The sequence below is a fragment of the Staurois parvus genome, unplaced genomic scaffold (assembly GCF_062004578.1).
Source record: "Staurois parvus isolate SC_StPar_1 unplaced genomic scaffold, SC_StPar_1.0 ptg002683l, whole genome shotgun sequence".
Classification (NCBI taxonomy): domain Eukaryota; kingdom Metazoa; phylum Chordata; class Amphibia; order Anura; family Ranidae; genus Staurois; species Staurois parvus.
The window spans coordinates 19,435-38,545 of NW_028320479.1; the positions used below are offsets into that span (position 1 = coordinate 19,435).

At 45.2% G+C, this 19,111-nt stretch overlaps 1 protein-coding gene across 2 annotated transcripts in view; it reads right to left on the reverse strand.

The window, feature by feature from the left end:
• Positions 1-1,465: 1,465 nt before the first annotated feature.
• LOC149429958 (beta-2-syntrophin-like) overlaps positions 1,466-19,111 on the reverse strand; it is a 34,147-nt gene continuing 16,501 nt past the window's right edge. The window contains exons 3-7 of one of the 2 annotated variants that reach the window (XM_089666312.1): positions 18,913-19,108; positions 15,062-15,204; positions 11,754-11,950; positions 8,523-8,704; positions 1,466-4,625 (exon numbers count right to left, since the gene is read on the reverse strand). In XM_089666312.1, the coding sequence (XP_089522438.1) occupies positions 4,533-4,625; positions 8,523-8,704; positions 11,754-11,950; positions 15,062-15,204; positions 18,913-19,108 (811 nt within the window). In that variant the 3' untranslated portion in view covers positions 1,466-4,532. Of the gene's footprint in view, positions 4,626-8,522; positions 8,705-10,310; positions 10,420-11,753; positions 11,951-15,061; positions 15,205-18,912; positions 19,109-19,111 lie in introns of those variants that run through there. The other variant, XM_089666313.1, reaches the window with a different exon arrangement.

The window sequence follows — 19,111 nt, forward strand, 5'->3', positions numbered from 1 at the left end:
CTAACGTACGAATACGGGCGACGGCGCTCAGTGTCACCCTAACGTACGAATACGGGCGACGGCGCTCAGTGTCACCCTAACGTACGAATACGGGCGACGGCGCTCAGTGTCACCCTAACGTACGAATACGGGCGACGGCGCTCAGTGTCACCCTAACGTACGAATACGGGCGACGGCGCTCAGTGTCACCCTAACGTACGAATACGGGCGACGGCGCTCAGTGTCACCCTAACGTACGAATACAGGCGACGGCGCTCAGTGTCACGCTAACGTACGAATACAGGCGACGGCGCTCAGTGTCACCCTAACGTACGAATACAGGCGACGGCGCTCAGTGTCACCCTAACGTACGAATACGGGCGACGGCGCTCAGTGTCACGCTAACGTACGAATACAGGCGACGGCGCTCAGTGTCACCCTAACGTACGAATACAGGCGACGGCGCTCAGTGTCACGCTAACGTACGAATACAGGCGACGGCGCTCAGTGTCACCCTAACGTACGAATACGGGCGACGGCGCTCAGTGTCACCCTAACGTACGAATACGGGCGACGGCGCTCAGTGTCACGCTAACGTACAAATACAGGCGACTGCCCCCTCGGTTTCCCAGTATATTCGTCCTGACCCTCTGCCCCCTTGGAGTACAATCGATCTCCTCCCTGACACATACTGTTAGGCCGGGTTCACACTCTTCCAGTGCGTTGCATAAACATGTTTTTTCACAAATTAATGTGCTTTGCTTTAAATGTCCAAGAAGACGGACATTTTATTTACATTGACAATTTCCGCAGCGCTTTACATACTGTACATTCACATCAGTCCCTGTCCCAAGGAGCTTACAATCCCACATACATACTAGGGGCAATTTAGACAGGAGGCATGTAACCTATCTTTGGAGTGAAATATTACAAGCACAGAACATGCATACTCCATGCAGATAGGCACATGGCTGGGAGTCGAACCAAGGACCATCATACTGTAAGGCAGATGTAATAGAGATGCATTGCCATGTACTGGAGTGCCATTCAAAATGACTGCATTACCCACAATGCATCACTGCAAGTAAGTGAAGCCAGCCTAAGGGCCCATTCACGCCATGTGTGGGGCTGTACTGGTCTCCAATAGGCCAGGTCACATAATAAGCTGCATTAATGTACGCCGAGAAATGCTGCAGAACGTGTCAATGTAAGAAAACCCGCTCCAGATGTAAGCCAAAAAAGAAAAAAGTACATTAAAATGTGACAATGTGTACTAAGCAGGTGGTGTAAATCCACAAAAAGTACAACTTCAGTTTTATTAAACCCGGTCTGATCCCTGCAGAAAATGAAATACAAAGTCACATGATGGCTTTTCTGTGTAAACAAGCTGGCCACCACTAGAGGGGGCCGTTCTCATTGAGTGACATAAGCAGCTCATCATCTAAGAGCCCAGCAGGCAAACAGCAGTGAGAAAGGTAAGTCGTCATTCCGGTCGCTTATTTATTTTTTTTAAACAAGCTTCAACATGAAGAGAAATGTATATATATATATATTTGGTCACAAGGCATTTATACTTTCAGATTACAGCTTCTCCATCTGTAAATTCCTAATGCAGCTCCGGCTTGTGTATTCGGTGGTAAAGCTGAAAGGATGACAGTTGGTAGGTGGGCACGACAGTAAGTGCATAGTTGTATTAGGGACCTGGCTCTGCAATAGGATTTGTGGGTGCTTACACTGCTATGGAGAAAAATTAAAAAGGATTCCACGGTTTTATAATTGCTGTTCCTCTGTCAGATGCCTACTGGATGCCCAGAGTCCTCCCTGAGGTGCCTTCACATTCCTTTCACCAGGCTGGAGAGCTTCCAAACCTTTTTTATTCAATGCCAAATGTGACTACTAGTTTATTTCTGGCCATATACAGCTTGAATGTCGGCCAATCCCACCTGAATCAGACAAAATTCAAACCAGAGATGGACAAATCCACTAGACGCAACAAACGTCTACATGAGAATCAAAGGAGTCGGGCTGAAAATCAGATGCAGACACTGTTGGGGGTATCTGACAGAATACAATCGCTGATGGGAGACTCCTCTATCCATGCCAAGGCCCTGGAATTGGATTTCTTCTATATCCTATGGAACAAATGCCTAGATATAGAATATTGTGCTGTGCTCTGGGGGGCCGCGTGAGAATCAGCAGAGCTGGAAGCTGCCACTTTCCCCCGTTCAGGATCTTGCAATGCACTCAAAGAGCTAAACAATATATACACGCACCTCGTAGTTTGCTTCAAAGTGCAAGAAATACTTTTGTATCTTTTAGCTACAGGTAAGCTTACCTGCAGGTAAGCTTAATATCTCCTAATTTGCACCATTTAGGATATATTTGCTCTATTTGACAGGCGCCGCATGTGCTCTGAAGGAATGGCATACCTGTGGCCTGAGACTACAGCACGCATGTGTGGGAGTGACGTCATCACGGCTTGGCCAGTCAGACGGCTGGAGCTCACAAACCTGGAAGGAAGACTAAGTGAAGATGGAAGCCTCTGCAGCGATGCCAGCGCTCCGCTGGGGCACTGTTACAAAGGTAAGTCATTCAGAATGTGCCGGTATGTGATGCATACTACCATATTATCACTTTACCTTGCAGGGATTTTTTTTCCCCCTCAAGGTGCGGTTTACTACCGCTGTACTGCCTTAGTTCAGCTTCAAAACTTAACGCCATTGTAAAGGATTAACCTTTGGGTTTATTTGTTAAGAACATGTCATACTTACCTGCTGTGTAATGGTTTTGCACAGAGCAGCCCCGATACTTTGCAGTCCCCCACCAGTACATCTACCTCTCCCCCCCACCAAGTGCCCCCATAGCAAGCCACTGATTATGGAGGCTCTCATGCATACTTACTCCCAAGCCAGTGAGTGTTAAACCACCAGACAGTCTCTTATATGTCTCATGGACTTGGTGAGATCTCAGCTTTGTGGCCCCAGGTCTGCACACCTACTGTGGCCATGATGTCCGCCCCCCCCCCCCGGATGTAATATTTTATATAATAGAGAATGTAACAGCAGGAAGAGGGGGAACACACAAAGGTGGACCGGAACTCTCAGGTGGACAGTCATGAATATAATAAGAATGGAGATCTTTCTGCTGGAACATCCAAGACATAGAAGAAGTCAGGGAATTCCATGGTGCTGTGTTTGTGCACAAGTACTGTACGGCAGAATTATGGAGCTTGTAGTCCTGAACATCTCAGGCCTGCTCAGGATGTCTTCTCCAACCAGAAGTTCATGGAAGTGCAGAAGAGACGGAGCTAAGAGGGCGAACAGTAAAAGCCGGGGCACAACAAAGAAAAATAATAAAAAAAATAAAAAGACTCACTAGCTGGATGTTGCCTGATGTGCAGCGCCATTATTCTACCGAAGGGTATTCACCAACAAACTTTCCAACCTTCGCAAGCCGTCAGCCAAGACCAATCTAGTGCAATTCTACTAAAAGATATCAGACAGATTACTGCATCTGAAAGTCAGGACAGCATTGGAATGTAACAATCAAACCCCATAATGGCTGCCAAGGGGGACTGGAATACAAGGGTTTCCTGACGGAACATCAAGAGAGGTGGCAGCCATATTGTGGGAAAAACACCTCATACCTATAGGATGCTAATAATTTGCATAGCTTGCAGTTCAGCCAATATGGCTGCTTGTCCCTGTCTAGGTAACAGAAACATGTTCAATTCACTGTCACAGCTATGGTTTGCAGCTACTGTATAGGAATAAATGCAAAGAGGCAGATACATAATATATGTGCAAATAACACGGCTGTATACCTTACTGAACACTGCTAGAAAAATACATGGAATATAAACCTGCTTAGAAATGGGATATATCTTCCCTTCAAATAAAAGGGTTTTCACCAGAAACCAGAACCTAAATCCCTGCAAACAATCTTCTTTGGTTAAAGCGACCTGGAGTCATGTGATGGTCCCAGTCTTAGCAATGCCGCAGTATTGTATTCGGATACTGTGCTGATATGTCTTTGTAACTCCATATATTTATATATACTTTTATATTCTATAAATATGCTTTGTGTGTACTACACATTTTTAAGGCAGCAATAACATAAAAGGCACTTTGGTCATAAGAAAACAATATGGCTTCATATTCCCAGAGGAAAAAGTGGAGTCACTGTAGTGAAAAGGACACGTGACCTTGTGTCTATCTCCGAGGCAAAATGGCCGCTCCTACGCCAACACTTACCTTGCATATGTATATCTATTTTATAAAATTAGCTTTTCACAAACCACAGTGATAAAAGCAAAATGTCAAATGTTTTTAAAGATTCAACCGTCAGTAAAGAATTGATCCCGACTGGAATTGCCTTGTGGTCAGGCCACGCTGCTGCATCCGCCTGCATGGTCCTATCAGAAGCTGTAGGACTCCTCAGATAAAAGTTGGGGTGTGAGTGGGCCTCCTGCCCTGTTCCTGATTGTCACTGGAAGGCACTGATTCCAAAGAAGAGCCTCATGCATGGAAAGCGAGCGTTTGGTGAGCGTAGGGTCAGGCCAGCAGACCCATCCGTGTGACTTTAGCAGAAAGGAATGTGTGCAACAGGAAAACAACAGGCTTCGGACTTGTGTGCAGATCCAGAGCCTGCAAAAAAGGGACACAGAGAAGGAAACACATGGAGATCCTGTAGCTCAGTAACAGATAACACCCCCGAGACATTGCCAAAATATCATTTATGTAAACCGCAGCCCTACGACCATCTCAGTCATACAATGTTCCAGCCTGAATGAATGGCTCAATATCCGTCCAACTCTGGGCAAAAAACAAATAAAAACAACTATCCTGGTGGTGCTCCCCACACATGGTCAAGATGGAGTGTTCATTTTTGCCTAGGAGGCATAAGGTGTAATATTCAACATACTCATCAACCCCCAACAGGGGCAATCGGTTCTCTCAAGGGGCCACATGAGACGAGGATTGTTGTGGAGGCTGAACGTGAAGCGGTAGTAAAGCCACTTTGTTCATTTTGACCTTCAGGCAGCTTATAAGAAAGATTATTTGTAGGTAAAATATCTCCTAAATGTGCTCTGAAGGAACGCCATCCCTGTGCCGTGTCCCAAGACTCCCGTACCCATGTGTAGGAGTGATGTCATCGCGGCTCAGCCAGTCAGATGGCCGGACCTTGGAGGGGATTTTTTTTTTGGGAGGATGCGGTTTACTACCGCTTTAATTCCTCTCAATATTAATAGCAAAGAGACATCTGGTGCTGAGAATAATAGCTACAACTGCTCCTGAAATAGGTCTCTTTCAGGTGGGATGTCAGGGGGCGGTAAGATCTGGAGTGAAGAACAGGTACATGGCTCCCGGGGTTTACAGTGCACAGGCTCTAACACAGGAAGAACCTGGCTGGGTAGCATGGCAGGAGAGCATCGGGACATCTTCAAGGTAACATTCTCTTTCCAGAACTGAGCCTCCCTGCTACACCAGTCAGCTCCCCGCTACACCAGTCCGCTCCCCGCTACACCAGTCCGCTCCCCGCTACACCAGTCCGCTCCCCGCTACACCAGTCCGCTCCCCGCTACACCAGTCCGCTCCCCGCTACACCAGTCCGCTCCCCGCTACACCAGTCCGCTCCCCGCTACACCAGTCAGCTCCCCGCTACACCAGTCAGCTCCCCGCTACACCAGTCCGCTCCCCGCTACACCAGTCAGCTCCCCGCTACACCAGTCAGCTCCCCGCTACACCAGTCAGCTCCCCGCTACACCAGTCAGCTCCCCGCTACACCAGTCAGCTCCCCGCTACACCAGTCAGCTCCCCGCTACACCAGTCAGCTCCCTGCTATACCAATCAGCTCCCTAGGTTCTCTCCTTCCAGTTCTTGCAGCCAGCCTGCCTCTCGGAGCTCCTTATAGCTTCCTCATGCAGATAGTGGAGGTATTGAGGGCTGGATATGGCTCAGAGGCTGCAATTTGCCCCAGTCTGATCAACAGGGTCCCTCCAGCAGCATGACCAGTCCTGCAAAGCCTCTTCTGTAAGGTGCTCAGGCCACAGGCGCACTCTTGCCTAATCCATATAGAATGCAGGGTAAAAAGTCCTGCATTGTACATGATGATGCAAAGGCAGAGAACAGGACTGCGCCGATGCAGGGCGTAAAGTAAGCAAAGCAGCTCTAGATGCAACAAGCTTTTTACCCCATGAGGATTTTATTTCTCTCTGTGTCCCCATATGATAGATTCCCCCTATTTGTCAAGGTGACAAGCTAGGAAGACAAAAAGTGAGGAAGAATATTTTCACTGGGAGAGAAGCAGAGAAGATCTATTCTATTGGAGACATTTCTAACTGTTCCGTCACTGCTGTGCAAAGAAAAATCCTTTTGGCTCTTAAAACCCAACTTTAGGCAAATTAAAAAAAAAAAAAAAGGTCAATAAAATGAAGAATAGTCAGAACTTATTTCAGGTTTTGTTTCTGTATCATTGTGGAAATATTCCCCAACAGTATCCTTGTATGGGGAATGGACGTCTGCGGGGGAGGAAGGCACAAGACAGCAGAGATGGGTTGAGGGTGTTCTGACCTTCTCCACTTTACCAAAGACGTTTCTGTTCTGTCTGCTTTTTGAAGACATTTTCCATCAACTTCTGTCCTGACAAGATTTCTACATTTAAACATGAGATGAAATGGGAGCAACAGAGGTAAAAGGACTTGTTCACAGGGGACTACTACAACCTACACCTGCGCCAGGCCGTATTTAGGTGCACGGGAGTGTACGGGTGTTCCATGCATACGTATGCACACAGACCCATTCATGTCAATTGGGACCCAGACGCTGCTCTGCGCAGGGTCGTGGCCCCGAACACAGACCGGTGTGCATTCGGGACTGTACACCCGCACTTGTTAGAAGCAGGCACTGTGTCCCAACTAACATGAATGGGACTGTCTGCACAAGGATGCATGGTACCTTTGTATCTGTGTGGCTAAATACGGCCCTTCCCGGGTGTACATTGTACTGATGTGAACGAGGCCAAAAAGGGTCATCATAAAACATTGTAGACCTTCCACAATAATAAACCCCCAAAAATTAAATTTGTTATGTTGCCAATATATTATATTACCAATTCTTTGATGCGGTGGCTGCATTCATTTTTGTTTTTTAGGCTATTTTTTTTTCACCTAATGAGAGTCTATTTTCAACTTCCCTTTTAAAGACCAAGTGGTCCACCAAAAGTGGCAGGTAGAGGGTAAGACAAACCATTTACCACTTACAAGGGTGCTTACAATTATCAGCTTTTATTAAATTTACATAAAACCCTTATTCCAAAAGGAGAAAAAAAAACTGTTTGAAATGTGATCGCTGGAGCTCAGCTTTAATTAACAAATCAAGTCCTTCTAAATCTAATAGTCCACCTATGTGACGGCAGTGACTTTGGGTGGGGGGCCCATGGAACACAGCCCCATTTGGAGAGGTGGGGAGACCCCTGTCTCAGCTACCCATGTTCCTATTATGTGTAAGTCACCCTGTGCCTGTTAGGGGTACAGGGTGAAATGTTCTAATATTGGTGGGGGGGGTTGTTCATTGTTCTCTGCCATGCGGTTGCATCCCATTGTTCTATTGTGTGTCTTGCTTGGGAGCAAACTATTATGGGATATAATGTTTCTGGCAGCCCTTCCCCCTGATGGGACGGCCTGTTGATGTGTTTCCTGTTACTGGGTGTATTTCCCCGCCCTGTGTATATATCTTGTATCTATGTTAAAATAAAGCAGTCTATTTCCTGTCTTTCATACAAGTCTGGTGCTGTCTCGTCCTGTTTGGTCAGCGGTGGTGTCCGTAGATCTGTGTTCGGACAGGGAAGCTGGAGTCTAATGGAAATACCCGAGTGCAGTCTGGGTCCGGTTCTATTACAACCTAACACTCCCCTCTCCCCAGACTGACAATGCTGATTTACAAAAGGTGCCCCCTGTGCTGCTTCCTCCTGACTGGAGACACACCTCACCATAATACAGGAGGTGTGTTATTGGTTGGATTAGGTCAAAACAAAAAGGGGAGAGAAAAAAAAAAAGCCTAAAAAAAAAAGAAAAAACTAATGTAGCCACTGCATCTGATAAGTAATCTGCAATATACATAATTTTAATACTGCTTCAAAAAAAACACAAAAAAAAAAACAAAAAAAAAAAAAAACAAACAAACATGGCAACTTTGGCAGAAAACTGTATAAAAGACACAGCCTCTGGTGAGCTGACCTAGTGACCTAGGCAAGGGATGTCAAGGAGCACTTTCCCGGGATACTGGAAAGTCCAAAGATCCCAAATCTCATGGGAAGATGCTGCTGCTGCACAGTGCTGGAGATTCAGGGTCCTCTGTATTCCAGGAATCCTGGGAGAAGGCCCAGTGATGTCACCATTGCCTACAGGGTGCAGCTGGGAGCCGGCTGTAAGGCGAATAACAATTTTCTTCTAATTTTGTGTTTTTCACTGAACAGTTTTACGTGAAGGAAACAAACATTTCCCTGCAAGTCCTGCGTTACCGTATATAGAAAACGGCTCTCACCAGCTCTCCTTCTGGGCCACCAAAGTCCAGGTAAAGATGTTTGCTTCCATCATCGGCCGACATTCTGAGCTTTTCAAAAGGATATCTGTGAATGACGGGCCCCGACGGGCCTCCTCGGCACAATGTGAATCCCGAATCAAAGTGGATGGAGAGTGAGACGGCTTCCCCGCGCAGAGTGCAGCCTGTGAATGGATTCGACATGCATCACACACACGGGAAATATGGACAGCGAGTCCAATCTGGGCTAATAGTTGTGAAGTACAGAACCGTCTGGTACCTGCACTGGTCTCGGTCACTCTGCAGCACCTTGGATCCCAGTCTAAGGCTGTGCTTGGGGCCTCCATTTCTACACAAAGTGACAGCATCTGTGAAAAGACTCCACTTCTGACCTGATAATCCCCTCCCTTGTTACTTCCTCCCCTGATCTGCTGCCACCAAAATCCCCAGTGCTGGAGCCTAGAGGGAACCTCACCCACTCCATCATGGGAAGGGTGCTCAGGCCTAACAATAGGCTGCAAGGCCAGACACCAACATGGGGCATGGTCATATGTTCCCCATACCTGCAAGCACTGAGTGTTTTGTTCCAGCCAGGGTAGAGGAACAAGTAGAGGGGTATTGCTAGAGGGCCATATCTCCAAACTAGAGATAAAGCATTTATGACATTAATAGGTTGATTTGTATTATTTACAGATATTTACTCAGAGTAAAGGTCATCCACATGCGGTCAGCTAACCATTATGTGCCCCGTTACCCTACAGAAGGTTGTCATCTGTAAAAGGCGAGGACACGCTAACCAGGTTGAAGTGTGGCTGTCATGTGATGTTATTTGTGGTAACAATAGTGTGTTTTTGACACATTTAGTTTACAAACAATGGGAATTTATTCTTTTTACCTAGTTGGGGTCCCTTTCTGCCTCCTTTTGTGGTTGTTCCCTTCATGCCTCCCCACAGCCTGGGAAGATCTCACCATTCCTTCCTCTGCATGTGATCGATACCTCTCTCTGTCTCTCATATCTACAGTACTTGGCACAAATATCGGGAATGAGTATCGTTACCTGTGTCAGTATATTCACTGGTGAGTGACTCCATAACATCACAGAGTCACTCTGAATGATAAAAGGGGTTTTCCAGACCTGTCCTCCTCTGAGGGGTTGCACGGGTGTCAAACCGGCGGCCCTCCAGCTGTTGCCAAACTACAAGTCCCATGAGGCATTGCAAGACTGACAGATACAAGCATGACTCCCAAAGACAGAGGCATGATGGGACTTGTAGTTTTTCAACAGCTGGAGGGGCACCAGTTTGACACCCCTGGGTTAGAGATTAAAGAGCTGAGAGTTTGATACAAAGTCAGCTGTCTTTATACTCTGATGCTTTTATTAACATACATGTGAGATTGTTGTACAATTTATTTTTGATTCTTTAATTTTTACTTTTGATTTAGGGTAATTGATCACATGGCAGACCACGGGAGCCAGGAGAAACAAAAGCCAAATCTGACACATTCCACGCAAAACCCTAAAAATAGACTGGGCAAAATTATTGGCACCTACTTAAAACTGTAACAAATATTGCATTCCAAGTTTGTGATGTTGCTGCAATTTGTAATAAACTCACCTGTAACAAATAATAGATCTTAATGTTCCTGTGTCCACTGTGCGCAACATTGTCAAGAAGTTTACAGCCCATGGCTCTGAAGCTAATCTCCCTGGACGTGGACGAAAGAGAAAAATTGATCAAAGACTGCAACAAAGGATTGTTGGAATGGTGGCTAAAGAACCTTGATCAACTTCCAGACAAATTCAAGCTGACCTTCAGGCACAGGGTACAACTGTGTCACCTTGCACTATACGTCGCCATCTGAAAACGGACGTTACGGTAGGGGACTCAGGATGACCCCACTGCAGACACAGAAAAAAAAAAAGAAAGCCAGATTGGAATTTGCCAAAACTCACCTAAGGAAGCCAAAATCTTTCTGGGAGAATGTTTTTTGGACAGACGGAACAAAATGGCAGCTTTTTGGTAAAGCCTATCATTCTACCATTTTCAGAAAAAGCAATGAGGTCTTTAAAGAAAATACAGTCCCTCCAGTCACACATGGTGGGGGGGGTCACTAATGTTTTGGGGGTGCTTTGCCGCTTTAGGCACTGGATGTCTTGACCGTGTGCATGGCATTATGAAATCTGAAGATCACCAAAGAATTCTGGGGAGCAATGTAGGCCCGGTGTCAGAAAGTTGGGTCTCCAGTGTCAGAGGTCATAGGTCTAGCCAGCAATGAGTCCAGATCTCAATCTCATAAAACTCCTGTGGAGAGATCTCCAAACAGCAGTTTGGAAAAGGAACCCTTCCAATCTGAGAGACGTGGAGCAGTTGGCGAAAGAAGAGCGCTCCAAAACTCCAGGACAGAGGTGGAAGAAACTCATTGATGGTTACAGGAAGCCATTCATTTCACTTATTTGTTCCAAGGGGTCTGCTACCAAATATTACATTAAGGGTGCCAATAATTTTGTCCAGTACATTTTTAAGTTTTGCGTGGAATGCGTCAGATTTGTCTTTTTGTTTCTCCATTTTTTTTTTTTTAAATACCAACACAAACAAAAAGAAACATGAGAATGCCGAAACATTTGTAATTGCAGCAATTTTCCGGGCGAAGTGGTTAGTGATCTGACAGAAATGCAGGGGGAGCAAGATTTTTGTTCATGACTGTATAGCATGTTAAAATGATGATGTAATAAAGTATTGAGCTTTTATTATATAGTCTTTGAAGTTGTAAATACTGGCTGGTCATCCTATAATACCCTACTGACAGAGCAATTCACATACAACTTGGCTTTGAAGGAACAAAGTGACAACTTATTGCCTTTACTCCTTTCATTCAACTGTCAAATGTCAGACCTCTACTACCCTCCAAGTTTGGCCATTTGACATTGGAGTAACGGGAAGCAGCCCACGGTGTCAAGAAATGCAAAGCTTTATTATCAATTTGGGGTCCAGGCACAGCCTAGGACACAGGCCATAGCTCCCTTTTACAGTAGTACAATGGTGGGTGCAAAATACTGTCCCACCGTGACATACAGAACAAGTGCCTTCCGTTAAATGCTAGATAATGCATCCACCATACAGCTGGGTCCCCGTGGCTTCTACTCCTAGACCTCAGAGGGTGCACTTGTAGCCGGCTTCTCCCCGCTCCCCCACACAATGCAATACGAATCAAAAACAATAAAACGTCACTTACTGATGGTGACCTCTCTTGTGAGTTCCGCTGCTGCATGGCAACCTTGCACCAGCGCTCGTGTCCATGCCGAGAGGTCCCTCTGATTCTCCACACGGAAGACACGTATGTCTATGCCCTGAGGACATCCTGTGCGGGTGGCAAAGGTCAGGTGTGGCCCCAGAGAAGGTGACGTGTGCCCAGGACCAGAGTGCACCAACCTAGAAGGAGATTGTGAAATGGTGGTTACACCTCCTAAGCAAAAATCTTGCTACACAAAGAACGCTCCAGATGTAAATCAAACAGAAGATGACCATTTGTGACCGGAGCAGAAGATACAAGTCAGAGACGTCAAGCAGCAATCACCTCCTCCTTACACTATACTGATGACCTATACAGGGATTTAAAAGTAAAATAAAGGGTACTGAAGTTTGTTGCCATTTCACGACTGCACACAAATTTAAGGTTTGACTTGTTGAATATCTATAAACATGGTGGAACCTCATCTTTTATATTTAACCCCCCCCCCCCCCAAAAAAAAATAGGGTCTTTTTTTGTGCCCTAAAATTAATTAGTGTATTTTTTTACGCAAATTTTGCATTTCCTAGACCTTTGCAGTAATATCACGTGACAAAGAATTGGAACTACTATACTATTTTATTCTCTAGGGTCTTTGCCTTCAGAAAATAAATCCTGTTTGGGGGTTTTGTGTAATCTTCAAGCCTAAAATGATTCTTAAACTTGTGCAAATAACGCAAAAAGGCTCTGGCAGCAAAAGGAATAAAGGATAAGCTGGACACGCCCCTTTCCTGAGGAGCAGCCAATCGATGCTCATTGCACTGCAGTCTCACCTCAGATTTCAATACTGTTTTGGTTAAAATTGATTTTTTTTTCCTATCTGGACAAGTAGATTGGGGCACCGATTAAGTCCATGGACAAGTAGTTTTTTCAAAAATTTCCACACCCCTGGACTGTTCTGTGCATTTATGATGGACCTTATAACTCATGATGATTTTGTGTATTATATATGAGTCCTCTGGGGTGTTATGATTTATAGTCTCTTGTATAGATGATTTGCAGCTTGTGAAGGTATTTTTGAAAGTTATATTACTTATTTATTGATTTTGCACATTGCATATAAATGGGGTATATGAGTTATATGGGGTATTAATATACATTTCTTGCAAATTGAACTCATGCCCTATATCCTATACGAGGATATTATTCGATGTCATTCGTTTCTGATTTTGCACTTTTTTTTAGCACTTTTACACTAGCAGGGACATAGGATTGGGAGCTGGTTTTGTTCTAAGTGCAGGTAGTGCTGTTCTATATTTATTATCTTGCGTTTTCTGCATCAAACGGCTATTTATTGCTACACAAGTCTATGAGACGTCAAATGCAGCCATCAATGAACTCTGAATTATGCCAATCGACACAAAGCCAAAACCTGTCAAAGCTGAACATGAATTATGCAATCTGATTGTACAATCTCCTTCAGATCTACCATCAACTACGTAGTCAAAGTTATTACATGGCTATGGGGATAAGGGGATTGGACATTTAGATGCATTTCCACAATTGCACTCAGATGGCATAAACACTGCAATCTAAAGTTCTGTACATTTTTCTTTATTATTGTCAAGCCTAAATAAGTTTTTTATCAATATGAAATTCTGCATATTAAAATCTAGCTTTTTCAGCCAGCTTATTGTTTGCATTTTCTATGCTCTTCGTTTGCTTCTTTTATTGTTTATGGAGCTCAATAGCTCAGACTTGCACACAGAAGCAGAGTAAGAGGAGCTGCTCCTCCACTAACTCTGCCCAAAGTTTCAATGAAAGGGTGTCTAAAAAGGAGCTGCTTTTCTGTGCCATCTCTTTAGCTAACCCATTGTGTTCTGGAAATTCTTTGTCAAGCAGATTTTCTTTTATAGAAATGGAGAGACTGTATAAAACAGTGAAGATATAAACCAGTTTAAAAAAAAGTTGTAAATGTTAAAATCAATTCCAAAGGCAAACATACACAGACGATGACATAATGCACAAAGGGAAGAGTGTAGGACAGTGAAAATATGGAGCAATGTTTCCTCTTCCCCTGAACAGGAAGCCAAAGAGATTATGAATGAAGACAAGAGTGGCCATGCATGAGGAACGGGAGGCCTTGTGACGGGGAGGATCCGAGAGCCTTGGACCTCATTTGTTACATGCTCTGAAATGAGAGAACTGCATGCTCCCTCACCAGCCCACCCTCAAATGAAATATTCCTTTTTAACATGATTTTAATGAAGCCTCTACATTTCATGAGTTTTATGATTAGTCCGCTGCCATGATTCTGACAGCATGCTAAAAAGACTGACCAAGAAGTTAAACCGAGCCTTGCCACTCACCAATGTGAATTCCATTACTGGGGGCCAAACCTGCAGGACTGCCAGATGATGCCATTGCTAAGCCACTTCTGTGTCTGAGCCTGAACAATGGCTAATGCCCATACTTGTTCCAGGCCAATGACAGGCTGACCACAGACGGTTCATCCATTTCGGTCAGCCAGAGGGCGAGGAGCATGGAGGATTCTGACAGAGGGTCCTCCACCATCAGAATACACTGATCAGCTGAATGGCTGCCAGATGCTTATTGACAAAAGTCTTCCAATAGTCTCATTGGGAACAGCCATAGGTGGACTGAAAATGTGATTCCTGCTGAAGCAGCCACAATTTTGATCCATCTATTGGCAGATTTAGCCTTTAAAATTTGCAGTTTCCATACAACATGAGATGGCACTGAAGTCACAGATTCAACATGACAGCCAGGAAAGTAGCATTTCCAGAAGCAGAGTCCAGCAATGACAGCTACTTTACTTCCTCAGTCTGGGTCTCATTTTGCAATTTGATGTTATTCAAACATTTTGAACAAAGCGATCTGCAACCCACGGGTTCATGTCTTAGATAATTGTGGTTGAATTTGACCTAAAACATTGCAATGCCACTCAAAAGGAGATTCCAACCATTATCTGTGTGAATTGCAACAATTTGATCACCTGAACGTGGGAATCGATTCAGCCTGTGTGTGGCAGACTGGGAATACAATGATGTTTGCCCTGTACTAAACCTGGCCGTAAGGTGCAGCAAGTCCTGGTCCTCCCAGGCCGAGTGTCCTCTGCTTATGTGTCTATATGGTCTGCCATTCACCATTCAGCCCACCCCCGTCATCCACAGAAGAACTTTGTAACCTGCTACAGAATTTCTGAAAATGCACCTCCAACTGGCTCCCGATCCCCTGGCGCCTCGGCCCACATAGGGGCCTTCTCTTATGTAGAGGTGACAAAGGTGGTTTACCTGGTGGATATAAGTGGCAGCTTCTGTTTCGGGTTTGCCCACTCCTCTCGTGTCCTTGGCATTGCAGTAAACAGCAGAAAATCCCTCTGTGAGACGACTGCCAGGGCCGGATTCCATGACGCCCTCCCATCGTCCTGAGATACCTGAGCACAGCAAGAGCCGGAAAGTCATTGCTAAGTGAGTGGCAGTTTCTGGGGTTTGGAGTTTGCATTCTTAGTCAAACCAGCGCTACATAAAACATCTGCAAGTAGATCTACATTAGAAGAAGTCTGAAAAGTAACGCTGGGCACAACCATCAGCTTGGGAGGGGAACATCCGATAGAGGGAACCCCCCCCCCCCACCAGAATACACCGGGCAGCGGTGGCAGCCATTGGCTGAGAGCGCTGATCGGACACTGGTTTTCCTGTATGCCCATTCGGCTGGCTTCTCTCAGACAGACGGGTGTACACATGGGCCGAATGTCGGACAGTTTCTACTGAATCAGCCGATATTCGGCCAGTGAGTACCGGGCTTTAGTTTCAGGAACGCTCATTTTGAAGTACTTTCAATCGAGGTTCTTCAAGTCACCGAATGTACGGATGAGACTTTTCGGATGAATGTTCACTCAAAGATCTACTAGTGCAGCGCTTGTCAACCCTGAAAATTCTGCACAATCTTGCAGCGCCTAACCCTAAACAGTTTTATATATCGCAGCAACATCTGCACATGTGGTACACCCAATGCTGGAGGGGATTTATTCTTCCACACCAATGCACTTGGCACACTGGTAATGACTAGTATGCCATTGTTTCTCTCTCTCTCACTGAGCTAGTGTGGCCCCAGTTCTGAGAGAGAGGGGCAGGGAAGGGGTAAGATAGGATGCTGTGCAGGTGCCTGATGTCCTTATCATTGGTTATGTCCTTGGCAGCTAGAAAGTTGTAAGTGCACAATGTAAATCTGTGGATTTGTGTGACCAAAAGTCTGTATACAATTGTTTAGGCATTTTGTCAAGGCACTGTGGTTGAAAAAGACTGCAATAGTGAATGTCCAGCTTAAGCTTGTGAAGACACTGGGAATTATAAATAATAGACTACAGTTTCCACTTTTTTTCCAGCTCAGTGTTGCTGATCTCCTGCAGCCTCTTTACAGCCCACTTCCTGTCTCCATACACTACAGTGATGGCTGCATGGCATTTCTCAGGGTGGATTTCCTGATGGTGACACGGAGCCATGCCTGTAAAATCTGCATTGATATGATCACTTATAGAATCCACCAAAGAGCATGTGATAGGGTGATGACAGAGGAGCAACTGGTAGATAGATGCAGAGTGTTGTCACCCTATAACAGGAAGTGCCTTTGAAGTGGAATTCTTGGCTAGCTATAACTTCTTAAAAATGTCCCCTCCCCCTTGTGCTACACTAATATATATATATATATACATACATACATACATACATACATACACACACACACACACACACAGTTGTGTTGAAAATACTAGCCGTCAGACATCACTAACCGGATCAATCCCTGTTTTTGGTGGAAATGATATTTCTACATGGCAGATAATTTCCTAGCAGGTGTAGTAGAGTCATAGAAACCCAACAGACCCAACAGTCATGACATGCATGCTGCTGATTCTGTGTCATTGAATCACTCATTGAAAGGGGCGTGTTCACAATAATAGCCGTGTGGAGTTCTATTAGTGACATCATTCATTCTTTGATAAACAGGTGGCAATTATTGCCCTTATTTAAGGAAGGAAGGCAGCAAATGTTGGACATGCTGGTTACAGTGCATTTCTCTCTGAAATTCTGAGGAAAATGGGTCGTTCCAGACATTGTTCAGAAGAACAGCGTACCTTGATTAAAAAGTTGATTGGAGGGGAAAACATATAAAGAAGTGCAGAAAATGATCGGCTGCTCAGCTAAAATGATGGCAACTGCTTTAAAATGGCAACCAAAACCTGAAAGACGTGTAAGAAAGCGAAAAACTACCATTGGAATGGATAGAAGAATAGCCAACATGGCGCGGACTCAGCCAACAATCAGCTCCAGGAAGATGAAAGAAGGTGTGACGTTCCCTGTAAGGACTCAGCCAACAATCAGCTCCAGGAAGATGAAAGAAGGTGTGACGTTCCCTGTGAGGACTCAGCCAACAATCAGCTCCAGGAAGATGAAAGAAGGTGTGACGTTCCCTGTGAGGACTGTTACAATTAGAAGACGCCGATGTGAAGCCAAGCTATCTGCAAGAAGTCCCCGCAAAGTCCCACGGTTTGGAAAAAGACGTGCTGAAGAGGTTACAATCTGCCAAAGAGCACATTGACTGGCCTAAAGAGAAATGACGCAACATTTTGTGGACTGATGGAAGTAAGATTGTTCTTTTTGGGTCTAGTGGGCGGAGACAGTTTGTCAGACGACCCCCAAACACTGAATTCAAGCCACAGTACACTGTGAAGACCGTGAAGCATGGTGGTGCAAGCATCATGATATGGAGATGTTTCTCATACTACGGTTTTGGGCCTATTTATCGCATACCAGGGATCATGGATCAGTTTGAATCCATCAGAATACTTGAAGAGGTCATGCTGCCTTATGCTGAAGAGGAAATGCCCTTGAAATGGGGGTTCCAACAAGACAACGACCCCAAACACACCAGTAAACGTGCAACATCTTGGTTCCAGACCAACAAGATGGACGTTATGGAGTGGCCCGCCCAATCCCCGGATCTTCATCCAATAGAAAACTTGTCAAAAATGCCGTTTCTGAGACCAAACCAAGAAATAGAGAAGAAGTGTGGAATGTGGTCCAATCATCCTGGGCTGGAATACCTGATCACAGGGGCCAGAAGTTGGGGGACTCCATGCAACACAGATGTACAGCAGTTCTCAGAAACAGTGCGACTACAACCAAATATTCATGAAGTCATTCAAAGGAAAGCAAAACCTTCAAACATTTCTCAGTTTATATAGTGAATGTTGGAGTTTGGAAAGAAGAATACAAACACGGCCATTTTTTTGAACCGTCTAATATTCACTTTTCTTCCATTTTTTTAGAGGAACAACACAAATTTGATGTATTTTTCTTCATGTTGTGATTTGGAATAGAATGTGTCGTGTTCCCAATGCATTTGTGTGGATGGAAATAAAAGGATTAGAAGAATTTGCAGCTTCAGTCACTTTTTTCAGCACACGGATATTATTTTCAACACAACTGCACATACACACATACACTTACCCTTTTCTCAGCCCCCTCTGGTCCCATGATCCCGTGTCAGTAAGCGACCAGCTGCAGGGGAGAGAAATGACAAGGACTAGGAATTCTGGGAGTGGTAAGGTCTCCCATAGCCCAGCCGTTGTCAGCGCTCCCTCCTCTCCTCTGCAGCCCAGCGCTTACTGACACAGGAGACCGGAGCTGCACAATCATATGACCCGAACCTGCGGGATCACATGACCACACTGGAGCAAACTGGGAAAAAAGGTAAATATAAAGATTTTGTTTTTTTAAATGGGGGGGGGGGTACATATTTCAGAATAGTTATGTTAGGAGGTGACAACATATTTAGGTTTCCATATGATTTCACTGACAGGGCTCACATCTCCCTGAAAGACTAATTCCAATGCTGAACACAGGTGGTCAGCATAACTGCCAGGCAATTCACATTTTCAGAAGGAGGTCAGGAACAGTCGCCTCCATCAGTCCCTCCTATTAGGGTTACTAATCTGATAGAATGAATGAATGAATGAACGCTGTGTGCTTGGATAAGGAGATCTACTGACCACCCGGTAACAATCAGATCTGTGGAAAATTGTCACATCTGGCCATCTGTTGGGCCAATTTCAGCAATAATAAAGGAAGGAAGTGAGGCTCACCTGTTCTGCCACCCAGCCTAAGTGCCTGAGGTCCTCGCTGGCAGCTCCCAGCATGCACTGCATCTCCGCCAGCACCTGCGGCAGCAGCGACGTGACGTTATTGTGCAGGGCCTGTGACCAGGACAACGCGGAGGCGGAGTCTCGACACCGGAGAACGATTGAGTGACACCCATCAGGAGAGCGCAGTTCCACCAGCCTG